This window comes from Pseudorca crassidens, chromosome 1, assembly GCF_039906515.1.
Source record: "Pseudorca crassidens isolate mPseCra1 chromosome 1, mPseCra1.hap1, whole genome shotgun sequence".
NCBI lineage: Eukaryota > Metazoa > Chordata > Mammalia > Artiodactyla > Delphinidae > Pseudorca > Pseudorca crassidens.
Genome location: NC_090296.1, coordinates 194,041,871 through 194,061,132, shown reverse-complemented (window position 1 = coordinate 194,061,132; position 19,262 = coordinate 194,041,871). Strand labels below are relative to the sequence as shown.

The 19,262-nt window shown below is 39.3% G+C and overlaps 1 protein-coding gene across 1 annotated transcript in view; it reads right to left on the bottom strand.

Moving 5' to 3' along the window:
* Positions 1–19,262, bottom strand: part of STAM (signal transducing adaptor molecule) — a 68,793-nt gene that overhangs the window by 6,345 nt on the left and 43,186 nt on the right. Inside the window, exons 8-13 of the mRNA XM_067704475.1 lie at positions 18,904–18,998; positions 15,490–15,578; positions 13,398–13,485; positions 12,872–12,926; positions 12,150–12,303; positions 10,151–10,323 (exon numbers count right to left, since the gene is read on the bottom strand). Of these exons, the coding sequence (XP_067560576.1) occupies positions 10,151–10,323; positions 12,150–12,303; positions 12,872–12,926; positions 13,398–13,485; positions 15,490–15,578; positions 18,904–18,998 (654 nt within the window). The remainder of the gene's footprint in view (positions 1–10,150; positions 10,324–12,149; positions 12,304–12,871; positions 12,927–13,397; positions 13,486–15,489; positions 15,579–18,903; positions 18,999–19,262) is intronic.

Genomic DNA, 19,262 nt, shown 5'->3' with positions numbered 1-19,262 from the left:
CAAGATGGCGGAGGAGTAAGACATGGACATCACCTTCCTCCCCACAAATACATCAGAAATACACCTACACGTGAAACAACTCCTACAGAACACCTACTGAACGCTGGTAGAAGACCTCAGACCTCCCAAAAGGCAACCACCTCCCCACATACCTGAGTAGGGCAAAAGAAAAAAGAATAAACAGAGACAAAAGAATAGGGACGGGACCTGCACCGCTGGGAGGGAGCTGTGAAGGAGGAAAAGTTTCCACACACTAGCAGCCCCTTCTCTGGTGGAGATGGGGGGTGGGGAGGGAGGAAGCTTCGGAGCTGCAGAAGAGAGCGCAGCCACAGGGGTGCGGAGGGCAAAGCGGAGAGATCCCCGCACAGAGGATCGGTGCCGACCAGCACTCACCAGCCGCAGAGGCTTGTCTGTTCACCCGCCGGGGCGGGCGGGGCTGGGAGCTGAGGCTCCAGCTTCGGAGGGCAGATCTCAGGGAGAGGATTGGGGTTGGCTGCGTGAACACAGCCTGAAGGGGGCTAGTGCGCCACAGCTAGCAGGGAGGGACTCTGGGAAAAAGTTTGGAACTGCCTAAGAGGCAAGAGACCATTGTTTCGGGGTGCGCAAGGGGAGGGGATTCAGAGCACCGCCTAAACGAGCTCCAGAGATGAGCGCAAGCCACGGCGATCAGCACAGACCCCAGAGACGGGCATGAGACGCTAAGGCTGCTGCTGCTGCCACCAAGAAGCCTGTGTGCGAGCACAGGTCAGTATCCACACCTCCCTCCCAGGAGCCTGTGCAGCCCGCCACTGCCAGGGTCCCGTGATCCAGGGACAACTTCCCCGGGAGAACACACGGCGCGCCTTAGGCTGGTGCAACGTCACGCTGGCCTCTGCCACAACGTCACGCTGGCCTCTGCCGCCGCAGGCCTGCCCCGCACTCTGTACCCCTCCCTCCCCCTGGCCTGAGTGAGCCAGAGCCCCCAAATGAGCGGCTCCTTTAACCCCGTCCTGTCTGAGCGAAGAACAGACGCCCTCCGGCGACCTACACGCAGAGGCGGGACCAAATCCAAAGCTGAATCCCAGGAGCTGTGTGAACAAAGAAGAGAAAGGGAAATCTCTCCCAGCAGCCTCAGGAGCAGCGGATTAAATCTCCACGATCAACCTGATGTACCTGCATCTGTGGAATACCTGAACAGACAACGAACCATCCCAAATTGAGGCAATGGACTTTGGGAGAAACTGCAAACTTGGAGTTTGCTGTATGCAACTGACTAGTTTCTGATTTATATGTTTATTTTAGTTTACTTTTTAGTGCTTGTTATGATTGGTGGATTTGTTTATTGGTTTGGGGGCTCTCTTCCTTTCTTTTTTATTACTTTATTTCTTTATTTTAATATTTTTTTTATTTTAATAACTTTATTTATTGTAATTTTTTTTCCTTCTTTCTTTTTTTTTCTCCCTTTTCTTCTGAGCCATGTGGCTGACAGGGTCTTGGTGTTCCAGCCGGGTGTCAGGCCTGAGCGTCTGAGGTGGGAGAGCTGAGTTCAGGAGATTGGTCCACCAGAGACCTCCCAGCCCCACGTAATGTCAACCAGTGAGAGCTCTCCCAGAGATCTCCATCTCAACGTTAAGACCCAGATGCACTCAAGGACCAGCAAGCTTCAGTGCTGGACACCCCTATGCCAAACAACTAGCAAGACAGGAACATAACCCCATCCATTAGCAGAGAGGCTGCCTAAAATCATACTGAGTTCACAGACACCCCAAAACACACCACCAGACGTGGACCTGCCCACCAGAAAGACAATATCAGCCTCATCCTGCAGAACACAGGCACCAGACCCCTCCACCAGGAAGCCTACACAAGCCACTGAACCAACCTTACCCACTGGGGGCAGACACCAAAAACAATGGGAACTACGAACCTGCAGCCTGTGAAAAGGAGACCCCAAACACAGTAAGTTAAGCAAAATGGGGAGACAAGAAATATGAAGCAGATGAAGGACCAAGGTAAAAAACCACCAGACCAAACAAATGAAGAGGGAATATGCAGTCTACCTGAAAAAGAATTCAGAGTAATGATAGTAAATATGATCCAAAATCTTGGAAATAGAATGGAGAAAGTACAAGAAACATTTAACAAGGACCTAGGAGAACGAAACAGCAAACAATGATGAATAACACAATAAATGAAATTAAAAATCCTCTAGAAGGACTCAATAGCAGAATAACTGAGTCAGAAGGACGGATAAGTGACCTGGAAGATGAAATAGTGGAAATAACACTACAACAGAGCAGAATAAAGAAAAAAGATTGAAAAGAATTAAGGACAGTCTCAGAGACCTCTGGAACAACATTAAATGCACCAACATTCAAATTACAGGGGTCCCAGAAGAAGAAGAGAAAGAGAAAGGGACTGAGAAAATATTTGAAAACATTATAGTTGAAAACTACCCTAATATGGGAGAGGAAATAGTCAACCAAGTCCAGGAAGTGCAGAGAGTCCCATACAGGATAAATCCAAGGAGAAACACACCAAGACACATATTAATCAAACTATCAAAAATTAAATACAAAGAAAAAATATTAAAAGCAGCAAGGGAAAAACAACAACATACAAGGGAATCCCCATAAGGTTAACAGCTGATCTTTCAGCAGAAACTCTGAAAGCCAGAAGGGAGTGGCAGGGCATATTGAAAGTGATGAAAGGGAAGAACCTACACCAAGATTACTCTACCCAGCAAGGATCTCATTCAGATTCGATGGAGAAATTAAAACCTTTCCAGACAAGCAAAAGAAGAGAATTCAGCACCACCAAACCAGCTTTAAAACAAATCTAAAGGAACTTCTCTAGGCAGGAAACACAAGAGAAGGAAAAGACCTACAATAACAAACCCAAAACAATTAAGAAAACAGTAATAGGAAGAAAACATATCGATAATTACCTTAAATGTAAATGGATTACATACTCCAACCAAAAGACATAGACTGGCTGAATGGATCCAAAAATAAGACCCATATATATGCTGTCTACAAGAGACCCACTTCAGACCTAGGGACACATACAGACTGAAAGTGAGGGGATGGAAAAAGATATTCCATGCAAATGCAAATCAAAAGAAAGCTGCAGTAGCAATTCTCATATCAGACAAAATAGATTTTAAAATAAAGACTATTAGAAGAGACAGAGAAGGACACTACATAATGGTCAAGGGATCAATGCAAGAAGATATAACAATTGTAAATATTTCTGCACCCAACATAGGAGCACCTCAATACATAAGGCAAATGCTAACAGCCATAAAAGGGGAAATCGACAGTAACACAATCATAGTACGGGACTTTAACACCCTACTTTCACCAAGAGACAGATCAAACAAAATGAAAATAAATAAGGAAACACAAGATTTAAATGATACATTAAACAAGATGGATTTAATTGATATTTAGAGGACATTCCATCCAAGAACTAACAGAATACACTTCCTTCCCAAATGCTCACAGAACATTCTCCAGGATAGATCATAGCTTGGGTCACAAATCAAGCCTTGGTAAATTTAAGAAAAGTGAAATCGTATCAAGTGTTATTTCTGACCACAATGCTATGACCTTAGATATCAATTACAGGAAAAAATCTGTAAAAAATACAAACACGTGGAGGCTAAACAATACATGACTTAATAAGAAAACACTGAAGAAATCAAAGAGGAAATCAAAATATACCTAGAAACAAATGATAATGAAAACATGACGGTCCAAAACCTATGGGATGCAGCAAAAGCAGTTCTATGAGGGATATTTATAGCAATACAGTCCTACCTCAAGAAACAAGAAACATCTCAAATAAACAATCTAACCTTACACCTAAAGCAATTAGAAAAGAAGAACAAAAAAAATCCAAAGTCAGAAGAAGGAAAGAAACCACAAAGATCAGATCAGAAAAAAATGTAAAACAAATGAAGAAAACGATAACAAAGATCAATAAAACTAAAAGCTGGTTTTTGAGAAGATAAACAAAATTGATAAACCATTAGCCAGACTACCAAGATAAAAAGGCAGAAGACTCAAATCAACAGAATTAGAAATCAAAATGGAGAAATAACAACTGACACTGCAGAAATAGAAAGGATTATAAGAGCTTACTACAAGCAACTATATGCCAATAAAACAGACAACCTGGAAGAAATGGACAAATTCTTAGAAAAGCACAACCTTCCGAGACTGAACCAGGAAAAAAGAGAAAATATAAGCAGACCAATCACAACCACTGAAATTGAAGCTGTGATTAAAAATCTTCCAACAAACTAATGCCCAGGACCAGATGGCTTCACAGGCGAATTCTATCAAACATTTAGAGAACAGCTAACAGCTATCCATCTCAAACTCTTCCAAAATATAGCAGAGGGAGGAACACTCCCAAATGCCTTCTACGAGGCCGCCATCACCCTGATACCAAAACCAGACAAAGATGTCAAAAATAAAGAAAACGATAGGCCAATATCACTGATGAAAACAGATGCAAAAATCCTCAACAAAATACTAGCAAACAGAATCCAGCAGCACATTAAAAGGATCATACACCATGATCACGTGGGGTTTATCCCAGGAATGCAAGGGTTCTTCAGTATATGCAAATCAATCAATGTGATACACCATATTAACAAACTGAAGGATAGAAACCATATGATCATTTCAATAGATGCAGAAGAAGCTTTCGACAAAATGCAATACCTATTTATGATAAAAACTCTGCAGAAAGTAGGCAATATAGGGAACATACCTCAACATAATAAAGACATATATGACAAATCCACAGTCAACATCATTCTCAGTGGTGAAAAACTGAAACCATTTCCACTAAGATTAGGAACAAGACAATGTTGCCCACTCTCACCACTATTATTCAACATAGTTTTGGAAGTTTTAGCCACAGCAATCAGAGAAGAAAAAGAAATAAAAGGAATCCAAACTGGAAAAGAAGTAAAACTGTCACTGTTTTCAAATGAGATGGTAGTATACATAGAGAATCCTAAAGATGCTACCAGAAAACTACTAGAGTTAATCAATGAATTTGGTAGAATAGCAGAATACAAAATTAATGCACCGAAATCTCTTGCATTCCTATACACTAATGATGAAAAATCTGAAGGGAAATTAAGGAAACACTCCCATTTACCATTGCAATAAAAAGAATATAATACCTAGGAATAAACCTACCTAAGGAGACAAAAGACCTGTACTCAGAAAAGTATAAGACACTGATGAAAGAAATTAAAGATGATACAAACGGATGGAGAGATATACCATGTTCTTGGATTGGAAGAATCAACATTGTGAAAATGAGTATACTAACCAAAGCAATCTACAGATTCAATGCAATCCCTATCAAACTACCAATGGCATTTTTCACAGAACTAGAACAAAAATTTCACAATTTGTATGGAAACACAAAAGGCCTCGAAGAGCCAAAGCAACCTTGAGAAAGAAAAACGGAGCTGCAGGTATCAGGCTACCCGACTTCAAACTATACTGCAACGCTACAGTAATCAAGGCAGTATGGTACTGGCACAATATAGATCAATGGAACAGAAAGTAAAGCCCAGAGATAAACCCACACACATATGGTCACCTTATCTTTGATAAAGGAGGCAAAAATATACAATGGAGAAAAGACAGCCTCTTCAAGAAGTAGTGCTGGGAAAACTGGACAACTACATGTAAAAGAATGAAATTAGAACACTCCCTAACACCATACACAAAAATAAACTCAAAATGGATTAAAGACCTAAATATAAGGCCAGACACTATAAGACTCTTAGAGGAAAACAGAGGCAGAACACTCTATGACATAAATCACAGCAAGATCCTTTTTGACCCACCTCGTAGAGAAATGGAGATAAAAACAAGAATAAACAAATGGGACCTAATGAAACTTAAAAGCTTTTGCACAGCAAAGGAAACCATAACCAAGACAAAAAGACAACCCTCAGAATGGGAGAAAATATTTGCCAATGAAGCAACTGACAAAGAATTAATCTCTAAAATATACAAGCAGCTCATGCAGCTCAATATCAAAAAAACAAACAACCCAATCCAAAAATGGGCAGAAGACCTAAATAGACATTTCTCCAAAGAAGATATACAGATTGCCAACAAACACACGAAAGGATACTCAACATCACTAATTACTAGAGAAATGCAAATCAAAACTACAATGAGGTATCACCTCACACCGGTCAGAATGGCCATCACCAAAAAATCTACAAACAATAAATGCTGGAGAGGGTGTAAAGAGAACCCTCTTGCACTGTTGGTGGGAATGTAAATTGATACAGCCACTATGGAGAACAGTATGGAGGTTCCTTAGAAAACTAAAAATAGAACTACCATATCACCCAGCAATCCCACTCCTGGGAATATACCGTGAGAAAACCATAATTCAAAAACAGCCATGTATCACTATGTTCATTGCAGCACTATTTACAATAGCCAGGACATGGAAGCAACCTAAGTGTCCATCAACAGATGAATGGATAAAGAAGATGTGGCACATGTATACAATGGAATATTGCTCAGCCATAAAAAGGGATGAAATTGAGTTATTTGTAGTGAGGTGGATGGACCTAGAGTCTGTCATACAGAGTGAAGTCAGAAAGAGAAAAACTAATACCGTATGCTAACACATATATGTGGAACCCTGAAAAAAAAAAAAAGGTTCTGAAGAACCTAGGGGCAGGACAGGAATAAGGACGCAGACGTAGAGAATGGACTTGAGGGCATGGGGTGGGGGAAGGGTAAGCTGGGACGAAGTGAGAGAGTTGCATGGACATATATACACCACCAAATGTAAAACAGATAGCTAATGGGAAGCAGCTGCATAGCACAGGGATATCAGCTCGGTGCTTTGTGACCACCCAGAGGTGTGGAATAGGGACTGTGGGAGGGAGACACAAGAGGGAGGGGATATGGGGATAGATGTATACTTATAGCTGATTCACTTTGTTATACAGCAGCAACTAACATAACAATGTAAAGCAATTATACTCCAATAAAGATGTTAAAAAAAAACCAACTTAACAACCTGATTAAAAAATGGGCAGAGGACCTGAATAAACATTTTTCCAAAGAAGACATACAAATGGCCAACAGGCACATGAAAAGGCGCTCAACATCACTATCCACCAGAAAAATAAAATCAAAACCACACGGTATCACCTCACACCTGTTGCACTGGCTCTGATCAAAAACACCAGAAGTAAGGACTGCTGGCGAAGATGTAGAGAAAAGAGAACATCTATACAGTTGGTACAGTCAGTATGGAAAACAGTATGGAGGTTCCTCAAAAAATTAAAAATAGAGCTACCACATGATCCAGCAATGCTGCTTCTGGGCATATATCCAAAGGAACTGAAATCAGGATCTCAAAGAGGTATCTGCATTCCTATGTTCATTGCAGCATTACTCACAATAGCCAAGAAACGGGAAAAGTTAAGGGTCCGTCAAGGGATAAATGGGTAAAGAAGGTGTGAGGCAGAGATAGAGGTACACACACACATGAATAGTATTCAGCCGTGAGAAAGAAGGAAACCTTGCCCCTGTGACAGAGAAGGACAAACACCGTATGATCTCACATACCTACAACGTCAAACTCAGACAGAAAACATCTGTTTAACAGATGTAAAATGAAATAACCGACAAGTAAGTACGTAGCTTTGGTCACCTTAGTATCATCGTGGCCACCATCACTCAGGTAGGTCTAGAAAACTGTATCAGTACCACCATCCCCAGTTATCAGTAATATCACCCTAGGGTGACAGAAGTCTGGAAAAGTGACCACCCTGAAGCCAAAATTCTATATAAAAGAATAAGAAATTGCCTCCTAGATACAAACTGAGGGACATGAAAAAACCTGCCTACCAAAAACGGGGGGGGGGGAAAGAATTCCTCCTTGGGCTTCCCTGGTGGCGCAGTGGTTGAGAGTCCGCCTGCCGATGCGGGGGACATGGGTTCATGCCCCGGTCCGGGAAGATCCCACATGCCGCGGAGCGGCTGGGCCCGTGAGCCATGGCCGCTGAGCCTGCGCGTCCGGAGCCTGTGCTCCGCAACGGGAGAGGCCACAACAGTGAGAGGCCCGCATACCACAAAAAAAAAAAAAAAATTGCCTCAAAGCCTGTGTGAAGCCTTTTCAAGGTATTGAAACATATATCTCACCGGCCTAACACAGCCCTTGAAATTACCATCAAATATTTACTGAGTTCCTACCAGGTGTAAAACTCTGTGCTACATAGTGTGGCTCTAAAGGTGAAAGCTGCCGCTCCAGCTCTCAAGATATGACAGTTTAGTGGAGATACAGAGGACGACACGATAACACGAGGTGCTGGGGGCCTGAGACGGCATCAGAGGAGGAACAGTGCTGGCGAGGTGCGAAGGCAAGACAAGCTTCTAGTAAAGACGAAGCTAAGCTAAGAGCTGAAGAATAAGCAGCAATTAGCCCGGCGAAGAGGGCTAAACGTTTCAAGGAAATGCTCTGCAAAAAGCACCTACTGAAATGTGCTCGTGTTTCTGGAGAGGTGACATTTACAGCTACAGCACGTCAGAAGCCAGGCCCTGAACACAGCGCGGGTCCTGCACGGGGGTCTCGCATCCAAATGGCAGAAGAGAACAGAGCAGCCCCCAACAAACAGGGGCAAGGTGCTCTGGCTCTACAGCACGTCACGGTTTAAGAACCTCCCAACAGAGAATCTCACTTACAAGGATAATTCCTCAAGGCTCTGAACTAAGAATGGATCCCAAGTAATCTCCAGTAATGAGACATCCAGAGCAGCATGTGACATGGTAACAGAGGACTAGCTGGGACAGAGGCGGCACTTCTGGCTAATACTAAAGTATCTGAGAGGTTCCTATACACACTACTCGAGTACCCTGGCTAACTTCTCAGCAATACCTACCTCTACTCACTTTGATCTAATTTTAAAGCAGCATGTTACTCTCCTAATAGTTGCTCCCTACCAATTTCCATGAAAGGGTATTCGCTTTTTACCAAACTGAGACTTAAAAAAAAAGAAAAGAAAAGAAACAGAAGTCCTTGGACAAACAGAGTTAGAGCTAACTTTTTCCTAAGCTACATGACCCAGTAGGGGGCGCTGTTTTCTTGTTGCTGCTGTTTGATGCCTGTAACAGGCTTCCGCATCACCATCCTTCTTAAGGTCACTTCAGAATACGAGATGTGACCACAAAATCATGTTTGACAATCCCCAAGCATCCCTAGAGTGTGACTCTTTGGAGGATGAACAATACAATAGTGAGGGCAGTATAGGAGCATTCTGGGCAACTCCAACATTGATGGAAAGGTCCCTAGAAATTGTACCTGTGCCACCAAGAAACTCCTGTTGTGAGTCAGAACATCATGACCTCTGGAGTTACACACTGCTGAATTCTTAAGCCTACCTATTCGATCCAAAGTGATGACTTCAGCTTAGATGCCCACTGAAGTAGAAAAGGCATTTATAAATTATGAATATATGATTATATAAATATAATCATTTACATGATAGGGGCATTCTAAGTAAATGACCAGAACAATGGGCCTGTCGTTTCATACTCAGCTACTCGCCCCATGAACCACAGGGGCGTACAGCTTCTTGTACTGTCTCTTTTCATGTGGTTTATCGTGCTGTGATATATACTAAATTCCCACACAGGGTAAAAAGAAGGGAATATTTGTCTTTAAGAGACAGCCCAGAACTATAAATTCTAAAATAATAACCACAGGAACATTCAGCTTTTATGTGAAATTTGTGTAAAGCATTAAATTATAGTTATCAAAATAAATTTAAGTTACATTGAAGTTCTTAACAAATATTATCACAGACTCAGATTAAAACAAAAGAAATTATGATGGAAGGAATATAAAAAACACAAAGCTAAAACCAGAATACAGCAGTTCAAGAACTCAATAGGACAGAGGGCTGGCATGCTGGCTAGGACTGCAGCACTGCAGGGGGTTCCTACAGAACCCACCTGCCACCACAGACGGGGCTGACCGTCTGGCATCAGTGATGACACCTACCCTGGATTTTTCTTATCCATTTTTTATGATTACAGACGACCAAGGGCACCTGAGAGTTTTAACAACACTAAAAGCAAACAAGAGCCAATGATCACATTACTTGGGGTAGGAAGCCTGAGCCTGCTGACTAGGAAGGGCTGGGCTGGCAGGCAGCACGGCTCCTTGGCTGAGAGAAGACAGCTGCTCTGGGGGAAGGCTGTAGCTCTGGGGCTGGCTCAGCTGCGCGCTCCCTGCGACCAGGTAGGCACCGCTTTGAGGAGGGCCCGGGTACACCTAGGACAGTCAGAGACAAAACACATTAGGGTCCCTCGGATTTCAACAGGCATGCATTCACTTACAAAAGAGCAACGATTACATCTCTGAAATGGTTTTCTGAGTTCCTTCTGGTGACAGGCATTTTATTTTATTTTTTTATGTAGATTTTATTTATTTTTAATTGGGGTACAGTTGCTTTACGACAGGCGTTTTAAAAAGTGCTTTTCAGTGAAGTGGGCTTCTGATGATTTTTGTTTTTAGGGAAACATTAGCTAAACTCGTGTCTGTCTCTGTACAGAAGCAGTAAAGAAACTTACCTTGAAATTTTATACTAATATAATCCCTCTTTCCACGTTGATACTGTATCTCCCTAAAATGAACCCCCAAATGCTGAAGAAGTGTGTTTGAATTCACTGCATTACAGCAACAGTCTGCATTTGTTTCTAGGCATCTACACAGAGATATATCTCCTAAGTTACAGCTTACTGAACATAGAGCAAGCTATCCTCCTAAAGCAAGGTCAGCAGACTTCTTTGTCCAGGGCCCAGACAGTAAATGGGGTGGGCTTTGTGGGCCATGTGCACTCTGTTGAAACTACTGGGCTCTGCCCATAGAGAAAGCAGCCAGCAACGATGGAGAAACGAATGAGAACAGCTGTGTTCCAGTAAAAATTGATTTTAAAAAAGAGGTGGGAGGCTGGACTTTGCCCTTGGGCCATTGTTTGCGTACCCCTGCACCTAAAAACTATACTTGTTTTAAGCTAAAGAGATTAGTCTTAAGTGCCCCCCGAATCTTAAACACACATAATATTCTAATTTTCTGTAGTATCCATTAGATCCTTCCATTTCACATGTTTGAAAACAGAACTCCACTGTCCAGGGAGTGAGACTTGTAGCAGCTGTTAGGACAGTAACACACTCATCAGGAAACAAAACAACAATCATCTGAAGGCTGTGTTAAGCCACACGAGACTCACTACACACAGAATCCAAAAGGTCTTCATTATGGACGCAGCTAGTCCAGTCCTCACAAATACAACTGTTTGTACTTTGCGAACTGAACGTGAAGGGTTTCTCTTTGTCTGCTGGCTCACACTGGCATCAAGACTCATGGGTAGGTGTCATCCAGCCTCACGTTTCTCAGGCCTGGCTGCTCTTCTCCAGGGTTCTGGCCCCTCACTCCAGAAGTGGACTGCGTCAAAAAAAAATTCATCTACACAAAGTTTATGCTACCCTACATGGATAAAATGCTGTGTCTGACTAACTACTCCCTATACCCTGAACTTAGTGAGTTTGTGGGAAATGGGCTCTTGAAATAGTTGCTGGGCATGACGAGAGGAAAAAGCGCTCTCTGTTGCATTACACACATTCTCATGTAAAGGAATGGAAAAAATGCAGATTAAAGAAAGTCACTATAAAACTGAAAATGGTAGATACTCACAAGAATTTAGTAATAATTAGAAATTTTACTCAGACAGACAAAAATTGTAGTTCTTAACTAGATAATTAGATATGAAGCTTTAAAAATATACAGATGTTTGGGCCTCATGCCTGGATTCAATAGGTCTGGGTAGAGTCAAAGTATCTGTTTTTTTTTTTTTTTTTAAAGCTTGACAGTGATTGATGTGCACCCCTGCAGAAAAATAATTTTTTAGAACAAGAACTATTATTATAGCTAGCATACTACACATTGTATTTGTCAAGTGAAAAAATCTTTTTAACTTTATTTTTACTCCAAACATCACTTTTAGAAAGTTTCACTTCTTACAAAAACACAGCTATTCCAAATAATCTCAAATATATTTGAGAATTTAAAATGAAATACTTGCATTTTTAAAAGCTTACCTGAGAACCAGAAACACCAGATGACTGAATATAATACTGCTGATTCTGTAATTTTGCATACATGGAATACATTGGATCTTCATTCATTAACTTGGTATACAAGGACAGGGCCTCCATCACTTTAACATTGAGCTCTGAGAGTTCTGAATGTTTTCTGAAATATACAATAATGTGACACATAACTGCTATTTAAATGATATAATGTTCTAAATAATAAGATGCATCAAAATAGCAAAAATGGCAAAGAGTGGTGTAAGTAGACATTATTAAAAATTTAACCTTGTAATGAAAAAAAAAATATCCTATAGTTTAGCTCCAAGGCAACCAAAACTGTTTCAGATTTAGGTGCTGTGCTGGAAGGACTCTAGCTTATTGTACTTGACTTTACCTCAAATATCCAGGTTTCCCTCATTAATAACAGATGGGTCATGTGTGGGCCCTGATGATGCCGCTTACAGCAAATATGATTATAATAGTTAACCCTTATTTTTAAAACAGACTAACATAATGAAAGTCAAATAAATCCTCATTTAAAAGCAGGAGTGGGGGCAGATGGGTCTAATTTTAATTCCCACATCAAGTAGAAAACAAGTGAATGAGAACGGGCATATCTTTAAAATGAAAATAAAATAAAATACAAGGCAGCTCTATTCCAATATGCAGTTTAGAGAGATCTGTGGAGAAGAAGGTACACAGTACAGACGGAGCGCATGTTCTTTTACCTGTCAATATCTTCCAGCTTCTCATCAATGAGAGGCCCCATCTGGTGACACATGGCTAAGATGACAAGATTTAAAGAAATATAAGAAAATGCAGCAAAAGAAAGCAACTCTCTGATGGATATTCATGTAGTTTAAGGAATAAAAGACCTAATTTGGAATAATAAAAATTCTATTAATTAATCTTAGCCCACAGAACCCAAGACTGATTTTCCTAGCTATTTATAAAATCAATACTTTAGACTGACTGTATTGATCTCAGAAATTTTTAATACCAATTTTCATTTTATAACATTTTAAATGTTGAATAAAATATTTAATTTGGGTAGAAAAGTATATGAATTTGAATTCTACCAAAGGTTCAATTAAGCTGCATATAAACGTGAGACTGGTCACAGAAGAGTCAGAAATGTTAACATTGTTTATATCATTTTCAATTTTATTTAAATATAAAACCACTCTGTAACAGAACACTAGATTTAATCCTAATTATTCTTTATTTGCAAGGGAAATGGAAAACAAGGTTTACCTTCAAGATGAAGTAACTCGGGAAGATCTGGTTGATCATCACTGGGATCCGTACTTTGCAACATCTGTAGCAGTTGGTCCATTTTATCCTACAGAAATTAAACTGTTACTATAAAAAGTAACAAATCATTATGCAACAATACCTTCTCACTTCATTCGTTAGATAGTGGCTAATCCTGTAATGCACAGATATGAAGACTTCAATTTCGCTTCTATGTATTTACTGTCCGTGTGTTCTCTTTACTATCATGTGAAGTCAGAGCCCTTTTGAAACGGCTACCAGAAATTCTCTTAGATGAGAAGAAATAGAGCAACATTTAAACTTACAACATGTGAGTTCTTTAATCTCTTAAGTCATGCTAGTGGACTTCTGTGTCACTTTGTTTAGGGGCAGCTGTAGTCTTGCCATGCTGACAGGTGTAACCTCTCTCTCAAGCTGGCAGTACTTATGACTAACAGCTCCATTACTACTTCTCTACAAGGGAGAATACAGCAGCTGTTTCAGTAAGGCACAGCTCAGCTCTGGTACAGCTGTTCTTCTAAGTAGCACCAGAAGGATTTATTCTACATTCTCTTTCCACCAATGCTTCACTTTGTCATCAAAAAAAGGAGGAAGATTTATGGCTTCTCTATTCTCCTATGTGAAAGGCTGGAAGGCATCTCAAAGCAATGACTCAGATCTATTTCAGAATCTTTTGCTGTAAGACCAACAGAACTAATGAAGGCATCATTACATAAATACATCTATACATTACATTAGTAGAGATGTATCTATACGCAAGTTTTAAAAAACCAAAATATAGATCTCATGTACCAAAGAATATTACTGTAATAATTACAAACTTTTCTCCATTCATGGTTTTTACATGGTTATGCTACTGAGTATAGTTACTTAGGTAAATAATTTAAAGAGTACCAATTCTAAGCAAAGTAGTTATTTATACCAAAACAAAACTCTATACTCTGTACAGAAGGATAACAGTTTGAGAGATGAATTAATCACTAGAGAGTGAAAACGACACACGTATATTAATACACTCTTCTGAAGTCAAAAGAATTCCATATTTAGAAATGGATATTATTTTTCAACGTAAAAGATTCACAATTTTCATTTTAAGTAGTCTAAAAAAGAAGGCACATGTCAGAAAAGTTTGCCTACAGCCAAAAAAAGGAGAGGGGAGTAAAATGAGAGTGAGGGTCAACTAATACATGGATAATTTCTCTTCTCTTTGTTTACAGAATTCTACAACCTATTTGAAATTGTCTACTATCAGAGAAATGAGGTTTCTAGATAGACCGCTAGCATGCATTTTCCAATGGAATGCTATAGCCAAACCTAACTTTCCCTGACTCCAGTACATTCTCTGGGGGCTCTCAGCACAGCTTCTACAACCCGTTTCGCTAAAACAGCGCTCTTCAAACTTTCTGCTTCTGGCTCCTCTAAAAAAAGGCTAAAAACCTACAAATCCCCTCACATAGTTTAAAGATGACATCTCATTTTTCATCATTAGTTTAAAATGTTACAAAGAATATAATTTCCAGAGCATTTAAAAATAAAAGTCACACACGACCTAGAGGGGTGGGATGGGGAGGGTGGGAGGAAGGCTCAAGAGGGAGGGGATATGGGGATATATGTATACGTATAGCTGATTCACTTTGTTATACAGCAGAAACTAACACAACATTGTAAAGCAATTATAATCTGATAAAGATGTAAAAAAAAAAGTCACACATTCTTTTGAATATACCCAAAAAGTCTCATTATGATAGTGTTTGTAATAGCAAAAAACACACAAAGAACTGAAAACAACCTAACCGTCCAACAACAGAATAATGAAGTCATGATAAGTCCATTCTACGGAATATTAAGCAGGAATTAAAATAATGAGGTACAACTATAAGCACTGACATGGTAAGAATGGGACTAGGGAGGAACTTTCCAGGAGAATCTTTGCTTCGTCTGTATTTGAAGTTGTATAACAACAAAACACATGCATTAATCAAGTACTGAATTTTTTTTAAATAAGAGAAGAAAACCATTGCAACTTCAATGGTGAATTCAGTATGATGCTCTCAGGCAGGAAATCACTCACTTCATCAATGTAGGCTTGTTCCGGCTCTGGTTCTATCGTTTCTACCTGAACATCGTCACTAAATTGTACCGTCTTCTTCTCCGTTTTAACTGTAAAACATGTAACATTTATCGTTTCCTTATAAATTTAAAATTTTATTTAAAAGCACTTTAAGGAGAGAACTTGGATTTTTCTTGTATTCCCTTCAATCTGAGAAACTCAGTTTAAGGGATAATTCGGTTGCAGATTTAGGCAACCATGACAGAACATGACATTATGAAATTCTGTGAAGACTTCTTAATTTTTTCTTCTAAAGATTTTATGTTTTCCATAACAGATACTTCACTAAAAATAAGAACTGTATTTCTGGAACAAAGATTAATCACCTATTACATATGAGAGTTTAGTAAACTGCTGAACAGAAAGCAAAGTTTTACAATGGCATAAATGAATTCTGCTATTGAAAATAAATCCTCTTTTCAAATTACCAGTCCTTTCAAAGAAAAATCTCCACTTTTCCACAGGCCACGCTCTTTCAATGTAATGAATTGGGAAGTTAGCTATATATTCCCCTCACGCCACTCAGTCTTTTTTTTTAAACTAAGGGAATGACACCCAGGCCAGTGGAGAGCTTTACAAGTGGCCTTGGCAGGGATCTGAATTTTCCACTAAATCAGTCTGTATTTTTTAGTTACATTATTCTTGCAACTGAAAAGGTGGTTATTAGGGGATCTGCAAACCAGAAGCACGTATTTCTCTTGCTCAACAAAGCAATCTTTAAAAAGATTCAATGTAACATTAACCAGCAAGTATAAGGTTATGATTAACATAGTAATTAATCTTATCCAAAGTAATACTGAGAAACACATACAGCTTTAAAGGAATGAACTTCCTTTTGGGATTTTTTCATCCTGGTATCAATGTAGTCAATCAGTATTCATAAAAATTAAGAATCAGGGGGATGGGAAAGGGGCAGAATTAAGGAAGGGAAATAATATTAATTAAACTATTAAATATGCTTAATGGAATATTGCATTTCCCCCAATGAAGCTCCAATACAATCCTATGAGATATGCCCATCTTGTAAATGAGGTTAGCAGTGGCTTAGAAAGATTAAGAACGCTTGCATAGGAGAAAGCTAATAAACGGCAAAGCCTGGATTTGAACGCCAATCATTCTAGCTCTATTAGCCCACACTACTGGAATCTGGCCTGTGATTTTACTCCGAGAACAAGAAGTCATATCACTTATGTATTCTATGCTATAGAATATAAATGGAAAATAGGTTAATTTCCAATATAAGGAATATAGTCATCCCACACAAGTCACCATAAAGTAAAACTCTACATACAAAACCAGTTTCAGCTGATTTCACTTTCCCATGGAAGAAAAAGAGCCATATGCTATACATATTTTTGCTTTCATATCTTGAGCTATTAACAAGCAGAAAGCTGGGACAGCACTGCATTGGCTGCTACCCATAAGAAACACATGGTAGACTTCACATCCTAACAGCTGACCATGCACAAGTTTGCAGTGTTTTTTCTCTCAGGGACTAATACTATTACTTTGTATGTATGTGTATGTTTGTGTGTATATTATGTGTATGTGTGTATAAATAATATTTTACACACACACACAGATGTGTTTATGCATATACATATATAAAATACAGTGCTTGCACGAAATCTTACTGCCTCTCCAAAACGAAAACAAGCTAAGTAGGTCAGGCACTTCTAATTGACACATTCAGTGAAATGGGCTTCTGTTTGCTCCTAAAGAACGATGCTACAAGGATCTTGCTAACACTCATTTTCCAAGCCTGAGAACTGTAACCACTGTATAAGCTCTGATGCTCTGGTTTCTCTTTTACATGGTCCAGAGTGAAACACATGAAAATAACTAGAATATTCATTTTAAGGCTACATTTCTATATAATGGGAAAAAAAGATGAGATGGCTACTTTATCTACCTGAGATCTTGGATCTCCTCTTGAATGGAAGTCCAAGACAATTCCATCCTTTCCAACAGCTATTTCAAGATTTAAAAAAAAACAAACCCAAACCCAAAAATCAAGCAAAATCCCCCACCACCATCAGCCCAGATTAAAAAGTTAGCACGTTATGCACTGCCATCTAAACAAGGTTCCACAGGACGTTTTCTGAGTTTACCAAAGAGAACTTTATTAAAGGAATGGGTATCACAATCTGTCTCTATAAAAGTGACACAAGACATCCCAACAATAACTAGGAGAGGGCATTACTTTATCAAAGATCTGTAACATCTGGTCTGTTATTAAAGCCTTCTCTTGAAAGAGAAGCATTTTTATGTTTTCAAAGAAAAGTGTATCTTTACTGTTAATACACAGACACTTGCGCTTCATTTACTGTATAAACATTTATATAGTCTGTATTCTGGATAAGATTCAGTACAAAGAACTGTTGGAAATAAAAAGACAACTGAGACAAAGATCTTTTCTTAAAATTCCTGTAAACTAAAAATGACCAAAGCAGATCGTGATTTATAACTTTCTTTGATCTCTTCTACCTGGCATTATAGAAAGATGAGATATTTTGCCAAGATAACTGTAGCTTACCAACTTACTTACAAAAAAACTCTTAAAATTCTAACCATTTCAGTCGCTACAGAAATCTTTCTAGATTAGAACATATTTCTGTTTCCTTAAAAAGAGGAAGGTTGTGACTTAATCTTGATGCCACAAAATCATCATTATGAAGATTCATTACAGTATTGCCTAGAAATACAGTGAACCGCCTACCAATATTTCGATAGACTACTGGCAGTTACATGTCCTGCAATGATTACGCCTGCCAGTAATATCACTTTTCCTCCTTTGCCCCACTTTCTAGTCTGTTTCTCCTAGTCAGCAAAGGTTTGAAACTCAAAAAGTTATTGACATGATTCGTTATAGCTCCTTCTGAATATCTGACATGGTGGCTTAGGAAAGCTATTAAGTTGCTAAGAGGCCACTGCTTCCAAATTTGGGGCTGGACACTAGAGAAATGAGCTAACCTTTGAATAAGAAGAACTCTCTATAAGGTTACACTGCATTTGTCACCCTTTCATCAACTGATGATACCAAAAATACATAATGCATAAATTCTATAACACTTCTTAATCTGCATTTTTACAATGACATATGTATACATACATACATATATATATGTGTGTATATATATACATTTTTTTTTTTTCCTTAAAGAAAAGTCCATAGTCTGTCTTAAGATAATCTTGGTAGACAGATGATTTCAATTCTTAGATGATTAGATGACTCCTCATAAATAATCTGACCGGGGAGCTGCATTTTTAATAAACACCTTGGCAGCACTAACTTTGGAGAGTCTCTGCTCCAGAAAGCTGAATTTTAGAGAGAATTGTGGATCATCATCCAGTGACAGGCTGGAAAATACTTACTCATTTCTGGTTCAGCAGTGAGATCCGCAGTCACAAAATTAGAGGGGAATAACCCCATGCCTTGATGGGTTTCACCCTTCCACCAGTTGGGGTCACTAAGAGAAACAAGAAAGAATGCTTTACTATAACAAAGAACTTTTATTTCTATGTATCTTTACCTTTTATAGTGTTTAACCTATATTATTACCAGATCTGAAGCTCACAACAATCCAGTGGAGGAAGTGAATGTATCATTATTACAAATTAGAGATGAGGCCTCAGAGAAGATAAGACGCTATTAAACACACAGTTCTTTCTCATATTCTGGAAGGCTGGCGAACGCTTCGAGGATCTAGTACAAGGCTCTGAACTCTCTCCCT